The 20,625-nt window shown below is 32.1% G+C and overlaps 2 protein-coding genes across 2 annotated transcripts; both read left to right on the top strand.

Moving 5' to 3' along the window:
* Nucleotides 1-7,984: 7,984 nt before the first annotated feature.
* On the top strand, nucleotides 7,985-9,667 carry LOC143234977 (cuticle protein 10.9-like). The gene is made up of 3 exons (XM_076473066.1): nucleotides 7,985-8,066; nucleotides 8,393-8,494; nucleotides 9,219-9,667. The coding sequence occupies exons 1-3, from the start codon at nucleotides 8,058-8,060 to the stop codon at nucleotides 9,567-9,569; spliced, it is 462 nt and encodes a 153-aa protein (XP_076329181.1). The 5' UTR covers nucleotides 7,985-8,057; the 3' UTR covers nucleotides 9,570-9,667.
* Nucleotides 9,668-16,135: 6,468 nt separating this feature from the next.
* On the top strand, nucleotides 16,136-17,913 carry LOC143240841 (cuticle protein 10.9-like). The gene is made up of 3 exons (XM_076484050.1): nucleotides 16,136-16,200; nucleotides 16,502-16,600; nucleotides 17,333-17,913. Exons 1-3 carry the CDS (start codon nucleotides 16,192-16,194, stop codon nucleotides 17,681-17,683), a joined length of 459 nt encoding a protein of 152 aa, XP_076340165.1. The 5' UTR covers nucleotides 16,136-16,191; the 3' UTR covers nucleotides 17,684-17,913.
* Nucleotides 17,914-20,625: the final 2,712 nt, after the last annotated feature.

Here is a 20,625-nt window from a genome sequence, read left to right as displayed (position 1 = left end):
TTTTAGATATTTGAAATTTTTAGAGTTTTTAAATAAAACGAACTGTATAGTATATACAACACGTTAAAGAGTTTAACAGAACAAACAGTGTTAGTTTTCTTAGGAGTCTAATATTATGACTGTAAAGTAGTTTAATAGTAACTTTAACAAGACAAATAGAGTTCTTAGTTACCAAATAATAACAAAAATCTTGCGTATTTATTAGTAAAGAGTCAATTTCATCGTTTAAGTACAAAAGAGATACAATCAAAGTCTTCAAGATCAACCACAAACATTCGTCTTAAATACAAAATATATACTTAAAGCATACCTTTCTAAAGACAAAAAAGAGAAATATATAATCTAATTCATTTTTTTCTTCATTTAAAGCTCAACAAAAACACAATTGAAGTTCACACTGAAAACTACGAAAAATAAAAAAAAACTTGCAATTGCACAAACTGAGTACTGTGATACAAAAACAAAAGTAAGAGTACTTATTACCATGACCTCAGCTGCGTGGTTCAAGAGATAAATTCACAATCTACACTCTATTAAATGTTTACAAAGTGACATTGTAAAATTAAGTAATAAAGGTTCTCTTGTTAATACCAAGGCTAACAAATTGTGCAAGAAAGTAATTGTATTTCTACTTCACCTAGAGAAATAACATGTCAACAGACAATCATTTATGAAGTGTTTACAGAATGCTTACTTTGAATGTTGTTGCAGAAAAAGAGATGGGATACACAGCATGGACTTGTGGGTAATATATAACAAGTAGAGAAGCTCCGAGTATTAAATATTATTTTATTACCAATCTTTATATACATTTCTACTTAACTTAACAGAAAGTTTTCAATTATTAAGAAACATGGTTGTTTCTCTCCTTCTATCATATCCGATGTTTCTGAAACCTCCAAGCTACTTTGTTATTTTTCTACTCCGTAACATTTGAGATCCAAAGATATAACAAAGTAATCTACTTTATTCTGTTATAGTAATGAAGGTATCATTACATTGTTGTACTTCCTTTGGAACTTCGAAATCGAGAGCTCTACCAGACAGGCATGTCCATTTCTACAGTACATAGAGTATCACAGCAACAAGATTAGCCATCAATCTTTCCATCACTCCTTTCAGTTACTATTTCGAAACATTCCTAGTGTTTGTATCATTTCTTGGGAGCTTTCCCACTTTTCATGTCAGTCAATGCATTCTTCAATTCTTAGACTAAAATTTTACGTACTTTTGTATTATCTGCGTTGTTGTTATCACTATGTATTTCTGTTCCTATTTCATCTTTATTATTGAAGTATATAAATAAGGCTTTGTAACATTTTGTACATATTTCAACTGTTTCTGTTCTATCATTTGTGGTGATTCCTTTTTTGTTTTTATTCACCATATTTTCCTGTTCAAAACCACTATAGTAATGCTCTTAGGTCCTCTACGAGCTTTAAAGATATTTTTTTCTTTCTTTTCCTTCTTTATTTCCTTAATATCTTTGTTAAATCAACATATTCACATTTCTCTTGTATGTTCTTCCTCTATATTCCACTTAATTACTTTCTCCTGCCATTCGTTATCTCTTTGATCTCATGTTCCTCATCTTTTCTAAAATTCGTTTTTTAAAATCAGTTGATTTTGTTTCCTTTGATTAAAATCTTATTTAGTTTAACGAGTGTTATATAGATCTTGGCGTTCCTCTAACATTCCAAATCTGTTTCTCATATTTAACATAAAATCTCTTTCACTTTCATTTAGATGACAAATATTGATCTTGAGAGCTTTCTTCTGATGCATATTTTTAAGTCTCGCTAATCTTTTATTTATCTTCATTCTTCTTCTCACCATTCTACGGTTACTCTCTATGTCCGTCTTGGATAGAAATTCACAATTTTCCATAATTTCTCATTCACCGATATAAAATTGATTTATTTTTTACTTTTGCACTTGGACTTTCCTACATCTAATATTTACATTTTTGTTCAGAGATAAAGTATATCCTATTAATAATTGTTCATTTTCTACAAACTTAGGATGTCTATCTACCTTATTGTTGCTTTGATCTCTGCCGTTTCTTCCTACACTTTGAAACGGTTCGGTGTCTTCTTCAATTCATATTTCGACACTGAAATTACCCGTAAATGCTTGGCGTTTTGCCTTCTTTTCTCTTAGTACGTATTTGACATCGTCATGGAATTACTTTATCTGATCATAATAGTCAGATGTTGGGCCATGAACATGATTTAGTGTAATTACTTCTTTTCTATCGACATTTATATCTTGGGATATCCTTCTTCGATTGTTTATGAAAGCTTCTAATATAATAAGCCTTTCTCTTATAAATTATATTCTGTCTTTTCCTACTCATGTATCCAAACATCTCTCGTTCCTACAAGGCCTTATCAACTTATTTTTGTTTTATTTACACTGAAGGCGTTCCATTTTATTTCTTTTATCTTTTCTAGTAATCGTTCATGTGATTATCTCATTATATATAGTTGTGTCAGGTTGACGCTAATGGTTTCATCAGGTCAATGTTAAGTTGTTGTACCTTCCACTTAAATGATAAATGCACTACAAAAGGATAAAGTTGCCGATATCTGAAAGAAAAAAAATAACTTAGAAATCCACAACAATCCAGGTCAATGTTGTCCCTTTTAGTAAAGTTGTCAAACTAGTTCTTCACCAAAATAGATACAATCACATTTAGAAAAAAATTGATAGTATTTCCTGCTGTTAAATGATGGGTTTACTGGTTCGCCACATTCATTCATCAAATATTACTTACTACATTTTGAACATATTCAAAGAATGACTTCAAGCCTTTGCTAGGTTAAATTTTTTGGCTGCCAGTAAATTTTTAACTTACTATTTCTTGTTATTTATTAGTGACGTAAATAAATGGTATTAATTTTTTGGTATAACAAACATGAGTAATATGTTCATTTTTATAGAAACATTTTGTCACGAAAGCAATATAAATAATCAGTCTCTTCAAAATTTGTTTTTATAATTATGATATTCATTATTTACACCTTTTATATACCATTACTTTCAGTTTCTATGATGCTTAGTTATTTTATTAGACTGTAACTATCCCCAGGTGGGACAGCGGTAAGTCACAGAACGTACAACGCTAATAACAAGAGCTAGATTCCCCTCGATGGATACCACTTATAGCCCGATGTATAACAGTAACCTTTATTTAGTAAGTTACATTAGTGACTTCAATAATCCATCAAAACTAAAGCAATATTGATAAATATTATAATATTTCCTCATATCAAAAGTAAGTCATTCATTGTTACGATAAACAGGTTGGATGCAAAATAAAATTAAAGTTTATCACTTCAGGACGAGTAACTTATTTATTTGTTATGTCATAGTTAAATTTTTGTTTCTTATTCTGTGGCAATCATAGCATGAAATATTTTAATTTCAACGTTATTAACGGTAGTATACAGACAAATAAAATTATGGTACTGAGTGAAACCCACAATTTTCTCTTGTAAGTATGACATAAAAAAATAGTTGTACAATGTCTAAATGATATACCCTAAACGAGTGTGGTAATATAAAAAAGGAATTTTTACTCACTCAGTGTCATATAATTAAAAACAAATATTATAGTTTTTGAAGAATTTTGTTTTATATTCGTCTCCAAAACAATTATCCATAGACAAAATAAGTAACTATATTAAACGAAACAGAACTTCATTAAGAAAAATTCATCATCAAAATGTTTTTTGAAACTTCGTTATCCGTCGTTACTCACAATTAACCATGTTACTCTAATGCAAGCTATTATCGTTAAAACTCCAATATTTAATCCATTAATTTTTATACTTTTTAATCTAAAACGCGATAAGAGGACGTTTGTTAAGATTACGTCCAATACTTGTATTTGATGAGAGAGTTTGTAAAATATGAGTTCGAACCCATTTAGCGGTGTAACGTTGTTTTCGAATTTCGCAGGCAGTCGTTTAGAGTTAATAGATTAGAGAAAGGCAGCTAATTAATCGGCTGCACCATATACCAGTTTTTTTGCTACTCTACATTAATCACATAGTGTGGTTTGATGGCTACGAGGGCTGTTAAAAAAATACGCGGACTGACGTCATAAAACAAAATGTACTTCATTTAGAAGTCACAGGTCTGGGACCCCTTCAAAGTACTCTCCTTCCCAACGCACACACTTATCCCAACGGTGTTTCCACTTGTTGAAACAGTTCTGGTACGCTTCTTTTGTAATGTCCTCTAGCTCTTTCGTCGCATTTGCCTTAATCTCGGGAATCGTCTCAAATCTTTTTCCTTTCAAGGGTCTTTTGAGTTTGGGGAACAAGAAAAAATCGCAAGGAGCAAGGTCAGGTGAGTAGGGGTGGGGGGTGGGGAAGAACAGTGATCGAGTGTTTGGCCAAAAACTCACGAGTTCTGAGGCACAAACTTTGCATCTTTAATTTTTCAGTCAAAATCTCGCAACAAGATCCAACTGATATCCCACACTCTTCAGCAAGCTCCCTGACAGTCAGACGTCGATTTGCCCGCGCCAGGGTGTTGATTTTGTCGACGTGTGGGTCGTCAGTTGACGTGGAAGGACGCCCAGGACGCTCATCATCTTCAATGGACTGTCGACCATCCTTAAAACGTTCATGCCACTTGAGACATGCCGTACGCTTCATAGCAACATCACCGTAAGCCGTGTTAAGCATAGCAAAAAGTTTCAGTTGCAGATTTTCCAAGTTTAACACAAAATTTCACAGCAAGTCGTTGCTCCTTCAGGTTATTTATTTTGAAATACGCCAAACGAAAAAATCGCACTTCACTTAAAACCGCGTAGCTAATACACAAATGCAGATATCTGGAATCGGGAAATGGCGTCGTAATCAGCTGATCTGTGCAAACCTAGCGACACCAAGCGGATTCCCCTGGAACCAACTGGAGCCGCGCAATTCAAACAGTCCGCGTATTTTTTGAACAGACCTCGTAAGAAGTCTTTCAGGTAAAATCCAAGGAACATCACCAGACAACATACTTAAAATTTACAAAACGTACAGTAGACCAACAATAGAATATGCATCACCTGCCTGGATTAACATAGCACCCACACATGTACAGAAACTTCAACGTATACAAAATTCAGAACTAACTTCAGCATATAAAGTACCACGTAGCACCTCAACCAGATTCATGCACAAGTATGCAAACATAGACACAATATCTGAAAGACTCTTGCATAATTCTCTGAAATATTTCAATAAGAATTGGCATAAAAAATGACTTAATGTGTGATCTCGACAGATATCACGTACATGATGTAAATAGTCCTAAATACCTCTCCTCTTTCAACATATATTTAAGAAATGTAACACAAGCTGGCCACTATGCACTAGACACTTAGTCCTTGTTCCTTTTTTATTATTATAATTATTATTTTTCTTTTTTTAATCAATTTTTTCTCTCTTATTGAATTATTATTCAATTATTGAATAATAATTATTATTATTACTTTCTTTTTGTGTGTGTGTGTGTGTTACTACAAGTAGTATTAGCATTCTCTCTATGAAGAAAAAGGAGAAAAGTACAAAAAATATAAATATATGAAAATACAAAAAAATAAAAATAAAAAAATGAAGAAAAAAAACACAAGAGAAATAATAAAAGGAGAAAAAAAAAACTTCTTGTTCGTCCATGCATGGACTGAGCCCCGAAATGGACCTGAGTATGATGTTATTCTATTACTCTGGCCCAAAGCTTAAAAAAAAAAATCCTAAAGACAGACGCTATAATCGTTCGGGAGGGAGGAAGAGGTCATATGTACCTGACCCTCCTGGGTATTTAATATCAATACCCAAATACCGACACAGTGAAACAGACCTCGTATTTTCAAGGGCCTGGCATGGCCAAACGCGTAAGGCGTGCGACTCGTAATCCGAGAGTCGCGCTAAACATGCTCGACCTCCCAGCCGTGGGGGTGTATAATGTGACGGTCAATCCCACTATTTCGTTGGTAAAAGAGTAGCCCAAGAGTTGGCGGTGGGTGGTGATGACTAGCTGTCTTTCCTCTAGTCTTACACTGCTAAATTAGGGACGGCTAGCACAGATAGTCCTCGAGTAGCTTTGTGCGAAATTCCCAAACAAACAAAAAAACGTATTCTCAAAGCACACCCATCAGTCTAATCTATGGACCTCGTTACTTTCCAACAATGGCAGGAGGACAAATAATCAACTGATTCATAGTCAGTAGTATACTAGCTACCAGTAACAAAACACATTTGAACTTATATAAATATTATGTTTTGAACAAGCTCTATTAAAGTACGTTTCTGTAGTTTCAATATCTCTAATAAAGAAGCTTAGTTTAGCAAACTTTTATAAATTTGTCATTGTTTATTGTGAATCACATAACTGTACAATGGATTATTGGTTCTCTACCAGACGCGGGTCAAAACTCGACTTTTTAACGTTGGAATATATGAGAGTCAATATAGAGTCACGGGTAAGAAATCTTTATTGCACAAATACACCACTTATATCAAGCATTGTATTATTTGAAATATTTACACTGCTACCTTTGGCTATACGGATCACAATGTCAATCAAAGTAGTAACTGACAACCGTTATAAAATCTCTCCAACTAATATCACTTTAATTGTTTGTCCACTTTTTACACACTTCTTATATGAAATCTACAAGTAACCAACGGCCCACATTCGATTAAAATTATAAGATTATATTCCTATTTATTTTTCCCCCGCTATTACAGCGGTAGGTCTACGGATTTACAACGCTATAATCATGGGTTCGATTCCCCTCAGTGGGCTCAGTAAATAGCCCGATGTGGCTTGCTATAAAAAAAGCACACACTCACCTATTTATTTATCCAGTTGTTATACGTCTGTGGAATGAACACATATCTGTAAACTTTAGTATAGCCATATCACTGATAGCTATAACTTTTCGAATAATTAAAAACCACAATCATAAATTTGTGAAATGCAATTCTCACTTAGAGATAGCTGAATAAAGCTGAGAAAGTCGGGATTAAATATTACAAATTTGTGATTGTTGTTTTAATTCTTCTTTCATTACTATTTGTAGTAGATTAATTATTACGTTTTAGAATACAAAATTGTTGAGCACCTTCTCTTATTTTCTTGGTATGTTATAACACAATGGACCACTCAAAAGGTTTTCTCGTCAAACACAGGTTTACTTGTCTAAACGTTTTGCTCAAGTACAGTCGTTGGCAAATAATGTAAATAATTTTATTTGTTGCAAAATCCAACCACAGTGTCTCTATTTTTCTGTTGCTTAAACATCTTAACAGTATATTTACAGGGATATTGGTTATTTGTACAATAAATACAAATAACACTTCGTTGGAGACCTGCTACAAATACAGATTATTCTACAATGTCGGATATCTCTTCTAACATCATTACATATTCATTAGGTACAAGTAACTTTAACAAATTAATCAGGAGTGATTACAAGAAAGTACACTGAATGAATGAATATTTGATGATTGTATTACAAAAACAGGTAGAGCCGTATTCATTATAAACCACTGACCACACTGCACTATTAAGATACACCTAGTCGAACATAGTTTCTTTGCGTAATTATTTCATTAAACTATTTGTCTAATAGAAAAACAATATTTAACTCAGCAATCATACCATAGTTCAACCACAATATATCCAACACTGTTTGTCTTATCATGATTCATTGTGTATCGTTCAGTAAGAACAATGTTGGTAAATATTTTTCTTTATGATTTCGTTAGATGGTTAAAATGACTCTACGTTATTGAGAACTTTCACTAAAAAACTGGTCCAATCCCTCCCTTCCCTCAGGCCTAAACTTTCACCACTCACATCCTCTGTCATCCTTAATTACTTGTTTATCAAGAATTTTTGTACCATGTCAGCCTCGATTCCAAATGACCAAAACTAGGCCATAATTGGGTATAAAAGATGTTTTCTGACCAACTCTCTCTACCAAGTGTAGCAACGGTCAGCACATTTCTTCGAGTCTTCTGTTAACTACAGTCCATATAGACAACACAATGCTGAAGGTATAATTTTTTCAAGACATATTTGTGTACAGTTTTAAAAATTAAGGGCTAGAAATGATTTATCTATTCATTATTTCTTAACTTAACGAAAAGTGCTATCTCAGAAAAAGATTCCGTCTATTACTGAAATAAGTCATCATTGAAGTACTTATTTTACGGTCATCATAATATATAAAAACTAAAACATTGAAGTATTCACAAATAATTTCTTATAATTAAAATTTAATACAAAATTTCAAAGTGAAACTAAATAAAAATTGTGATATTTATTTGTTAAGGAAAAAAATATAGAAACGATATAATACGTCGTTAACTTTTAATTCTAGGTACTTCTCCTGTGTATGTTGGCCACAGCTGCCTATGCTGGTTATCCTTTCTATGCTGCCCCAGCTGTTAAAGTTATCCATGCGCCTCAAGTTGTTGTTGCAGTAAGTTCATCTATTATATATATTATAATTTATATTGAAATTTCTTTGAGAAAAAAAAAGACATATATTGTTCTCAAGAGACAAATTAATTTTTTAAATAAATAGTTATCATCATGTCAATATAAAAAAAAAAATCGAAAGCATGATCAGTACACAGTTAACGTTTCTAGCAACCTTACCGATCTAGACTGTTAATAAAATAGCTTTTTATGCGTTCAGTGAAGAACATAAGTTGTTGTAAGTTATTGTCATATTGGTGGGGTAAGTTTGAAGCTTAAACATAAGAATTCGTAACAGATAATAAAACTAATTATAGAGCCTCATGAAAACTGTTCTTTTAATTTCATAATTTACCCTATTGAGGTATCAATAAAACTTAAGTTCTCTAGAAGATATTCGGAATATAGGGTATGTATTTCAGTAAACTACCAAACACACAGGTTTACCTTTCTTACATCAATTACTTTATCTATTCTCATTTCGATCTGCATATTTGAAAACAAACGAATTTCATTAAAGTCAGACTCATTTTGGTGTAGAAAATAATTATCACTTGGTTATGAAATACATTATATTGTTTTATTACTTTACTTATTGCAAATCCTACTTTGTCTCAAATAGTTTGACGGGTAATATACGAAACATTAAGAATAAAGGACGTTCTTCCACTTTACGAACATTAACTATGATATTAAGCTGTAATACAAATTTTCTGTACAATCAGGAAAAGCCTGAACCTTTTGACTTCAGCTACGACACCAAGGACGACGATGGTAACACCCAGTCCCGCCAGGAGTCTGGAGATGGAAGCGGCGCCGTCACTGGCAGCTACTCTTACGCAGATGCAAACGGTCTCTACCGACGAGTATCTTTTACAGCTGATGCTAGTGGATTCAAGCCATCCATTGAAACTAATGAACCGGGTACTGCGAATGCCAACCCTGCTGATGTCCAGGTGTCAGTTCAGGAAGCCCCTGCAGTTAAGGTGAAGGCTGCCCCTGTTCAAAAAATCATCAAACTCGTACATGCTCCTTACTATCACGCTCCTTGGTCCTTCGGCTATGGTCACGATTAAACATATGTATAATTTTTTTTTCTGGAAAAATGAACCGGTTGAAAATACTTGAATCTTGTGTTATGCTTGTTGTCACAAAATTTTATATGCAGATTTTTTTACAGTTTCAGATTGTTTTGCTTCTCCATATACAATGCTTTAGTAAGTTATTGCTTGATGCTATGTTATGGGTCTAAGTTCAAAATTTTGTATTTTTATTGTGCAATAAAGTGTTTTAAAAGCCGCATTTCACATATTTGAAAACTTTGTACATTGGTATAACACGTTAAATAGTTCAACACAGATGCAGTGATTTTAATTTTCTTAGTAGTCTAACATTATGATTATAAAGTTGTTTAATAATAGCTTTATCTAGAACAAATATATTTTTTATGTAACATCTTAAACAACTCTGCAATGATGTGTTTCTGTATGTTACTCCTTTCTATTCACTTATAATATACTACACACTGTCATACGAAACATTAAATATTTATATAACGTTTGGCATGTGTCAAGAAATCTCAGCGAGTCAAAAACAGAGAAACAATTACCAGGTATGTTATTTGTGTGAGAAAAGAGAGAAAATTGAGAAGTTGAGAATTCAACGTTGTTTTTCATCCTACAGGTAAATGTGGGGGTCTCGCATTACTTTAAATATTTAACGAGTTCATAGTAATCAAATAATAACAAAAATATTGCGTATTTATTAGTGAAGAGTCAATTTCTTCTTTTAAGTAAAGAAGAGACCCAACCAAGTTTTCAAGGTGAATGAGAAACACTGGTCTTAAATACAAAACTTATACTTAAAGCATCTTTGCTTTAGATGAGTAAGAAATATCTAATGAAATTAAACTTTCTATTTAAAGTTGAACAAAAACCGTATTGAAGGAAAACATTGATCTGCACAAAATATAAAACGAATTGTAATCACACGCACAGACCAGCTGTTATACAAACACAAGAGAGAGAAAATTACTTACCATGACTTCCGCTGCGTGGTTCAAGAGATAAATCCCGAATCCACACACAGTAGAGGAGTTTCGAGTATTAAAATATTATTTTATTCCCAGTCTTTATATGCATTTCTACTTAACTTAACAGAAAGTTTTCAATTATTAAGAAACATTGTTGTTTCTCTCCTTCTATCATATCCGATGTTTCTGATGCTTCCAAGCTACTTTGTTATTCTTATGCTCTGTAAAATTTGAGAACCAAAGATGTAACAAAGTAATCTACTTTATTCTGTTATAATAATGAAGGTATCATTACATTGTTGTACTTCCTTTGGAACTTCGAAATCGAGAGCTCTACCAAACAGTCATGTCCATTTCTACGAACAACGTCTATCACAGCATGAAAATGAGCTATCAATCTTTGAATCACTCCTTTCAGTGACTATTCAAAACACCTCTGGTGATTGTATCGTTTGTTGAAGCTTTCCTAATCTTCATGTCAGTCAATGCATTCTCTAATTCTGAGACTAAAATTTTAGGTACTTCTGTGTTATCTGCGTTGCTGTTATAACTATGTATTTCTGTTCCTATTTTATCTTTATTATTGAAGTAATAATTCTTTGTAAAATTCTGCACATACTTCAACTGTTTCTGTTCTATCATTTGTGGTGATTTCTTCTTCCTTCTGTTCAAAACCACTCTAGTAATACTCTTAGGTCCTCTACGAGCTTTAAAGATATTTTCTTTCTTTCTTTTCCTTGTTTTTATCCTTCTTTATTTCCTTAATATCTTTCTTAACTCAACATATTCACATTTCTCTTGTATGTTCTTCCTCTATATTTTACTTAATTACCTTCTCCTGCCAACCGTTTTCTCTTTGAGCTCATGTTCCTCATCTTTTCTTAAGTTTGTTCTTAAAATCGATTATTTTTTTCTTTTCATTTGGTTAAAAACTTCATTTCGTTTTCCAACAATGTTATGTATAGATCTTGGCATTCCTCTAACATTCCACATCTGTTTCTCACATTTAACTCAAAATCTCTTTCACTTTCATTTAGATGACTAACATTGATCTTGAGAGATTTCTTCTGATGCGTATTTTTAAGTCTCGCTAATCTTTTATTTATCTTAATTTTTGTTCTCACCATTCTGTGGTTGCTCTCTACGTCTGTCTTGGTTAAGGATTCACAATATTCCATAATTTCTCTTTTTTATTCACCGATATAAAGTTTATTTATGTTTTATTTATCCACTTGGACTTTCTTAAGCCCAATATTTCCATTTTTATTTCTTAAACAATGTATTTCCTATTGATAACTGTTCTTTTTCTGCAAACTCAGGAAATCTTTCTCCCTTTTCTTTCTTTGACATGTGCTGTATTTCTCTACACTTTGAAACTGTTCGGTGTCTTCTTTAATTCATATTTTGTCACTGAAATTACCCGTAAATACTTGGCGTTTTGCCTTCTTTTCTCTTAGTACGTTTTTAACATCGTCATGGAAATTTTCTATCTCATCATAATAGTCAGATGTTGAGCCATAAAGTTGAATTGGTTTAATTACTTCTTTTCCATCGACATTTATATCTTTGGATATCCTTCTTCGATTGTTTACGAAAGCTTCTAATATAATAAGTCTTTCTCTTACGAATCTTATTCTGTGCTTCCCTCCTCTTATATACAAACGTCTTTCGTTTCTACTAGGCCTTATCAACTTAGTTTTCTTTTACTTAGACCCAAGGTGTCTCATTATATTGCTCTAACCTATACTAATAATCATTCAGATGATTATCTAATTATATTTATTTGTGTCCGGTTGATGCTAATGGTTTCACCAGGCTAATGTTAATGTTGTTATACCTTCCACTTAAATGATAAATGCACTACAAAGGGACACTCCTGTCGATATCGAAAAAGAAACAAAAACAATATAGAAATCCACGACAATCCAGGTCAATGTTGTCCCTTTTCGTAAAGCTGTCAAACTTGTTCTTCACCTATATACATACGATCACGTTTAGCCGTAAATTGAAAATACTTCCTGCTGTTAAATGATGGGTTTACTAGTTCACCATGTGTATTCATAAAATATATATTTGGTACATTGTAAACGTCTTTATAGAGTAACTTCAATGCTTTTCTAGATATACTTTCATGGCTGTCAGTAAAGTCTTAAATTAATCAGTGATGTCGAGAAAACCCTCTTGTAGAGAAAAATATTTATGTAAAAACGGCTCGTTTGGTTTGAGAAAATCTTTTACGTAGAGGAGCGAACAACGTTTCGACCTTCTTCGATCATCGTCAGTTTCACAAAGAAAGAAAGAGGTTTCCTTTTCTCAACCCAAACGAGCCATTTTTACATATATAAATTATTAAATTATTATTTCTTGTTATATATCGGTGAGGTAAATAGATGTCATTAAATATTTCGGATAACATACGTAAGTAAAGTGTTCATATTTTATAAGAAAACATTCGTCACGTAAACAAGTTAAGTCATCTGTCTCTTCAAAATTTGTTTTTATAGTAATTCTATATCATCATTTATACCTTTTATATACCTTTACTTTCGGCATTTATTTTGCTTAGACATTTCATGAGACTGTAATTCTCCCCTGCTGAGATTCCTCTTGGTGGACACAGCTGATAGCCCAATGTAGCTTTGCTATAAGAAAACACCCATACACATTGTAATTGATATTTACGGGTTCCAATATAGACAGTCAACAGCATCATTTATAATAAGTAAATCCTGAGTTTTTATACATAATAACTGTATATTATACATAGTATTTATATTTGATGTGAGCTAGATTATCAGTTTTTTTTTTGTAACGAAACAGAAATCCAAGAAGCCGTATATCAGGTTCTTGATTTCTATATCTTTGTTACATAAGATACAATAAGATATGCATATCTTTCTTAATTTATTTTTCGCATATTGAGAATTCTTGAATTTCATACACGTTACATTAGATTCTGATTATCGTTGCCTACAACGTTCTCAAAACAAGATACGTGTTTTTGCTGTCAGGGTGCTATCATTATATAATAGTAAGCTTTATTTAGTAAGTTACATTGGTGACTTCAATAATCCATCAAAACTAAAGCAATATTGATAAATATTATAATGTTTCCTCATATCAAAAGTAAGTCATTCGTCGTTACGATAAACAGGTTGGATGCAAAATAAAATTAAAGTTTATCACTTCAGGACGAGTAACTTATTTATTTGTTACGTCATAATAAGATTTTTGTTTCTTATTCTGCGGCAATCATGACACGAAATATTTTAATTTCAACGTTATTAACGGTAATATACAGACAAATAAAAATCTCTGTTATTGAGCGAGGCTCACAATTTTCTCTTATATGTATGACATGAGATAAAATAACTATATAATTTCTAATGATATATCCAAAATGAGTGTGGTAATATGAAAAAAACATTATTATACAAACTTAGTGTCACATAATTCAATAACAAATAATTTGATTTTAAAGAATTTTGCTTTATATTTGTCTCCAAAGATTCCCAAAAATATTCGTAGACGAAATAAGTTACTATATTACACGAATCAGAATTCATTACAAACAATTCATCATCAAAAGTATTTTATGAAACTTCGTTATCTGTTGTTTCTTACAATTAACCATATTACGCTAATGCAAACTGGTAAGGTTAAAACTCCAATTTTTAACAAGTTAATTTTTAAACTTTTTAATCTAAAACGCAATAAGAGGACATTTGTTAAGATTATGGCCAATACTTGTATTTGATGAAAGAGTTTGTAAAATATGAGTTCGAATCCATTTAGCAGTGTAACGTTGTTTTCGAATTTCGCAGGCAGTCGTTTAGAGTTAATTGATTAAAGAAAAGGCAGCTAATTAATCGGCTGCACCGTATACCAGTTTTTATGCTACTCTACAATGATCAAATAGTGTGGTTTGATGGCTATTGACATGCACACCCATCAATCTAATTTATGGACCTCGTTATTTTCCAGCAATGGCAGGAGGACAATGAATCAGCTGATTCACAGTCAGTAGCATGTTAGCTACTAGTAAAAAAGAAAACATTTGGACTTCTAGGAACATTATGTTTTCAACCAGCTCTCTTAAAATACGTCTTTGTAGTTTCAATGTCGCTAATAAAGTTTAATTTTGCAAACTTTAATAAATTTGACATTTATATGTAAAAACGGCTCGTTTGGGTTAAGAAAATATTTTACGTAGAGGACCGAACAACGTTTCGACCTTCTTCGGTCATCATCAGGTTCACAAAGAAACAAAGAGGTAACTGACCGGAAGCTGACCACATGTTTGAAAGGGGTTGTGTATCAGAGTGTCGGAATGTAGAGGGCGGTGTTAAATGTTTTAATATATAATTTTATATTATTTATTTTATTTTTTTAATATAGATATAATTGTGTTCCTTTGTATTGGCTTCCGATCAGTTACCTCTTTCTTTCTTTGTGAACCTGACGATGACCGAAGAAGGTCGAAACGTTGTTTGATCCTCTACGTAAAATATTTTCTCAACCCAAACGAGCCGTTTCTACATATATATTTCTCTACAAGTGGGTTTTCTCGACATCACTGATCACTAACTTTGACATTATTTATTGTGAATCACATAACTGTACAATAGATTATTGGTTCTCTTCCAGATGCGGGTCAAAACTCGACTTTTAACATAAGAATATATGAAAGTCAGTATAGAGTCACCGGTTGGAAATCTTTATTGCACTAACACACCATTTGTAACATGTACTGTATTATTTAAAAAATGTAGACTGCTACATTTGGCTCTACGGATCATAATGTCAACCAAAGTAGGAACTGAGAACCGTTATAAAATCTATCCAACTAATATCTCTTTAATTGTTTGTCTACGTTTTTATATACTTGTTATTTCAAAAGTATAAATAACCATTGACCTACATTCGGTTAAAATTATAATATTATATTTTTATTTATTTCTTCAACTTTTATACGTCTGTGTAATAAACACAACATCTGTAAACTTCAGTATAGCCATATACAAAAAAAACATTTTTCACATATTTCCTATTAATTAAGTACAAGTAACTCTAACATATTCATCAGCTGTGACTACAAGAAAAATTAAAGTAGAAGAATAATTAATAATCATGAACCTTTCATGATTATATTACAAAAATATTAAGCACTAACCACAGTACATTTTTATAATACATCGGTTCGACACTAGCTTCTTTGCCTAACTATTTCATTATAATATTTATTTAACAGAAAAACAATATTTAACTCAACAATGATACCATAGTTCAATCGCAATATTTCCAACACTGTTTGTCTCATCATGGTTCATTGTGTATCGTTCAGCAAAAATTATGCCAATAACTGTTTTCTTTATTATTTAGTTGGATGGTTAAAACGAGATTACGTTATTGAGAACTTTCACTAAAAAACTGGTCCAAACCCTCCCTTCCCTCAGGTTAAACTTTCATCACTCACATCCTCGTTCATCCTTTATTTTTATTTATCAATAATTCTTGCAGCATATCAGCCTGGATTCCAAACCACCAAAATTAGGCCAAAATTGGGTATAAAAGATGTTTTCTGACCAACTTTCTCTACCAAGTGTAGCAACGGTCAGCACATCTCTCCGAGTCTTCCGTTAACCGCAGTCCATACAGAGAAGACGATGCTGAAGGTATACTTTTTCTCAGACATATTTGTGTACAGTTTTAAACCTAAGGGTTAGGAATGATTTATGTGTTAGTTATTTCTTAAATTAACGAAAAGTTCTTTTTTTGAAAAATATACCGTCCTTTATTGAGATAAGCCGTATTTGAAGTACTTATTTTATGATCATCATACCATATAAAAATTAAAACACTGAAGTAATCGGAAAGGACAACCATGTTTGGTGTGACGACAATCCGAACCACCCTTATTTGTCAAGGAAAATAAATATAGAAACGATATAATGCGTCGTTACCTTTTGATTCCAGGTACTTGTTCTGTGTATGTTGGCAACAGCTGCCTATGCTGGTAATCTTTTATACTCTGCCCCAGCTGTTAAGGTCATCCAGGCTCCAGTTGTTGCAGCTGTAAGTTTGTCAATTATATATTTTATAATTTAGATTAAAAAATTGTTCAGGAAAAAAGATTCATAAATTGTCCTCTGGAACTAATTGAATCTTGAAAGAAACGTTTAACCTCACATCAATTTAAAAATCCGAAAATATGACCAGTTAACCATTAAGGTTTCTAGCACTTTCACCAACCTAGTTAATAAAGAATGTTAACAACAAAGATTTTTATGTGTTCAGTAAATAACATTAATTGATTTAATTATTGTCATCTTGATGGTGGAAGTGTGAAGTTTAAACATATGAATTCATAATAGATAATAAAGCTCAGTGTAGAGCCTGATGAAAACTGTTCTTTTAATTTCATAATTTACCCTATGGAAGTATAAGTAAAACTTAAGTTTTAATATAGTTATATAGAAGATATTCGGAATGAAGGGTATTTATTTTTGTAAACTACCAAACTTACAGGTTTATCTTTCTTATATCAAATACATTGTCTATTCTCATTTCGATATTTGGAAACAAATGAATTTCTTTACAGTGAGATTTGTTTTTCCTATAGAAAATAATTATCACTCGGTCATGAAATACATTGGATTGTTTTATTATTTTACTTATTGCAAATCCTACTTTGTCTCAAATAATTTGAAGGGTAATATACGAAACATTAAGAATAAAGGACGTTATTTTATTTTACAAACATTAAATATGATATTAAGCTATAATACAAATTTTCTGTACAATCAGGAAAAGCCTGAACCTTTTGACTTCAGCTACGACACCAAGGACGACGATGGTAACACTCAGTCCCGTCAGGAGTCTGGAGATGGAAGTGGCGCCGTCACTGGCAGCTACTCTTACGCAGATGCAAACGGTCTCTACCGACGAGTATCTTTTACAGCTGATGCTGATGGATTCAAGCCATCCATTGAAACTAATGAACCGGGTACTGCGAATGCCAACCCTGCTGATGTCCAGGTGTCAGTTCAGGAAGCCCCTGCAGTTAAGGTGAAGGCTGCCCCTGTTCAAAAAATCATCAAACTCGTACATGCTCCTTACTATCACGCTCCTTGGGCCTACGGCTATGCCCACGCCTAAACATATGTATATAAGTTTTTTTTTTCTGGAAAAATGAACCGGTTGAAAATACTTGAATCTTGCTGTTATGCTTATTGTCACAAAATTTATATGCAGATTTTTTTACAGTTTCAGATTGTTTTGCTTCTCTATATACAATGCTTTAGTAAGTTATTGCTTGATGCTATGTTATGGGTCTAAGTTCTAAATTTTGTATTTTTATTGTGCAATAAAGTGTTTTAAAAGCCGCATTTCACATATTTGAAAACTTTGTACATTGGTATAACACGTTAAATAGTTCAACACAGATGCAGTGATTTTAATTTTCTTAGTAGTCTAACATTATGATTATAAAGTTATTTAATAATAGCTTTATCTAGAACAAATATATTTTTTTATGTATGTAACATCTTAAACAACTCTGCAATGACGTTTTTCTGTATGTTACTCCTTTCTATTCACTTATAATATACTACACACTGTCAAACGAAACATTAAATATTTACATAACGTTTGGCGTGTGTCAAGGAATCTCAGCGAGTCAAAAACAGGGAAACAATTACCAGGTATATAATTTGTGTGAGAAAAGAGAGAAAATTGAGAAGTTGAGAATTCAACGTTGTTTTTTCACCCTACAGGTAAATGTGGGGGTCTCGCATTACTTTAAATATTTAACGAGTTCTTAGTAATCAAATAATAACAAAAATATTGCGTATTTATTAGTGAAGAGTCAATTTCTTCGTTTAAGTAAAGAAGAGACACAACCAAGTCTATAAAATCAATCACAAACATTGGTCTTAAATACAAAACATACACTTAAAGCATCTTTGCTTTAGATGAGTAAGAAATATCTAATGAAATTAAACTTTCTATTTAAAGTTGAACAAAAACCGTATTGAAGGAAAACATTGATCTGCACAAAATATAAAACGAATTGTAATCACACGCACAGTCCAGCTGTTATACAAACACAAGAGAGAGAAAATTACTTACCATGACTTCAGCTGCGTGGTTCAAGAGATAAATCCCGTATCCACACACAGTAGAGGAGTTTCGAGTATTAAAATATTATTTTATTCCCAGTCTTTATATGCATTTCTACTTAACTTAACAGAAAGTTTTCAATTATTAAGAAACATGGTTGTTTTTTCTCCTTCTATCATATCCGATGTTTCTGATGCTTCCAAGCTACTTTGTTATTCTTATGCTCTGTAAAATTTGAGAACCAAAGATATAACAAAGTAATCTACTTTATTCTGTTATAGTAATGAAGGTATCATTACATTGTTGTACTTCCTTTGGAACTTTGAAATCGAGAGCTCCACCAGACAGTCATGTCCATTTCTACGAACAACGTCTATCACAGCATGAAAATGAGCTATCAATCTTTGAATCACTCCTTTCAGTGACTATTCAAAACATCTCTGGTGATTGTATCGTTTGTTGAAGCTTTCCTAATCTTCATGTCAGTCAATGCATTCTCTAATTCTGAGACTAAAATTTTAGGTACTTCTGTGTTATCTGCGTTGTTGTTATCACTATGTATTTCTGTTCCTATTTTATCTTTATTATTGAAGTATATAATTCTTTGTAAAATTCTGCACACACTTCAACTCTTTCTGTTCTATCATTTGTAGTGATTTCTTCTTCCTTCTGTTCAAAACCACTCTAGTAATACTCTTAGGTCCTCTACGAGCTTTAAAGATATTTTCTTTCTTTCTTTTCCTTGTTTTTTTCCTTCTTTATTTCCTTAATATCTTTCTTAACTCAACATATTCACATTTCTCTTGTATGTTCTTCCTCTATATTTTACTTAATTACTTTCTCCTGCTAACCGTTTTCTCTTTGAGCTCATGTTCCTCATCTTTTTTTAAGTTTGTTCTTAAAATCGATTATTTTTTTCTTTTCATTTGGTTAAAACTTCATTTCGTTTTCCAAAATGTTATGTATAGATCTTGGCATTCCTCTAACATTCCACATCTGTTTCTCACATTTAACTCAAAATCTCTTTCACTTTCATTTAGATGACCAACATTGATCTTGAGAGATTTCTTCTGATGCATATTTTTAAGTCTCGCTAATCTTTTATTTATCTTAATTTTGTTCTCATCATTCTGTGGTTGCTCTCTACGTCTGTCTTGGTTAAGGATTCACAATATTCCATAATTTCTCTTTTTTATTCACCGATATAAAGTTTATTTATGTTTTATTTATCCACTTGGACTTTCTTAAGCCCAATATTTCCATTTTATTTCTTAAACAATGTATTTCCTATTGATAACTGTTCTTTTTCTGCAAACTAAGGAAGTCTTTCTCCTTTTCTTTCTTTGACATGTGCTGTATTTCTCTACACTTTGAAACTGTTCGGTGTCTTCTTTAATTCATATTTTGACACTGAAATTACCCGTAAATACTTGGCGTTTTGCCTTCTTTTCTCTTAGTACGTTTTTAACATCGTCATGGAAATTTTCTATTATAATAGTCAGATGTTGAGCCATAAAGTTGAATTGGTGTAATTACTTCTTTTCCATCGACATTTATATCTTTGGATATCCTTCTTCGATTGTTTACGAAAGCTTCTAATATAATAAGTCTTTCTCTTACGACTCTTATTCTGTGCTTCCCTCCTCTTATATACAAACATCTTTCGTTTCTACTAGGCCTTATCAACTTAGTTTTCTTTTACTTAGATCCAAGGTGTCTCATTATATTGCTCTAACCTATACTAGTAATCATTCAGATGATTATCTAATTATATTTATTTGTGTCCGGTTGATGCTAATGGTTTCACCAGGCTAATGTTAACGTTGTTATACCTTCCACTTAAATGATAAATGCACTACAAAGGGACACTCCTGTTGATATCGATAAAAAACAAAAAACAATATAGAAATCAACGACAATCCAGGTCAATGTTGTCCCTTTTCGTAAAGCTGTCAAACTTGTTCTTCACCTATATACAT

The sequence above is a fragment of the Tachypleus tridentatus genome, chromosome 1 (assembly GCF_004210375.1).
Source record: "Tachypleus tridentatus isolate NWPU-2018 chromosome 1, ASM421037v1, whole genome shotgun sequence".
Lineage (NCBI taxonomy): Eukaryota > Metazoa > Arthropoda > Merostomata > Xiphosura > Limulidae > Tachypleus > Tachypleus tridentatus.
The sequence above is the reverse complement of the archived record's forward strand: the minus strand, read 5'-3'. Positions and strand labels throughout refer to the sequence as shown.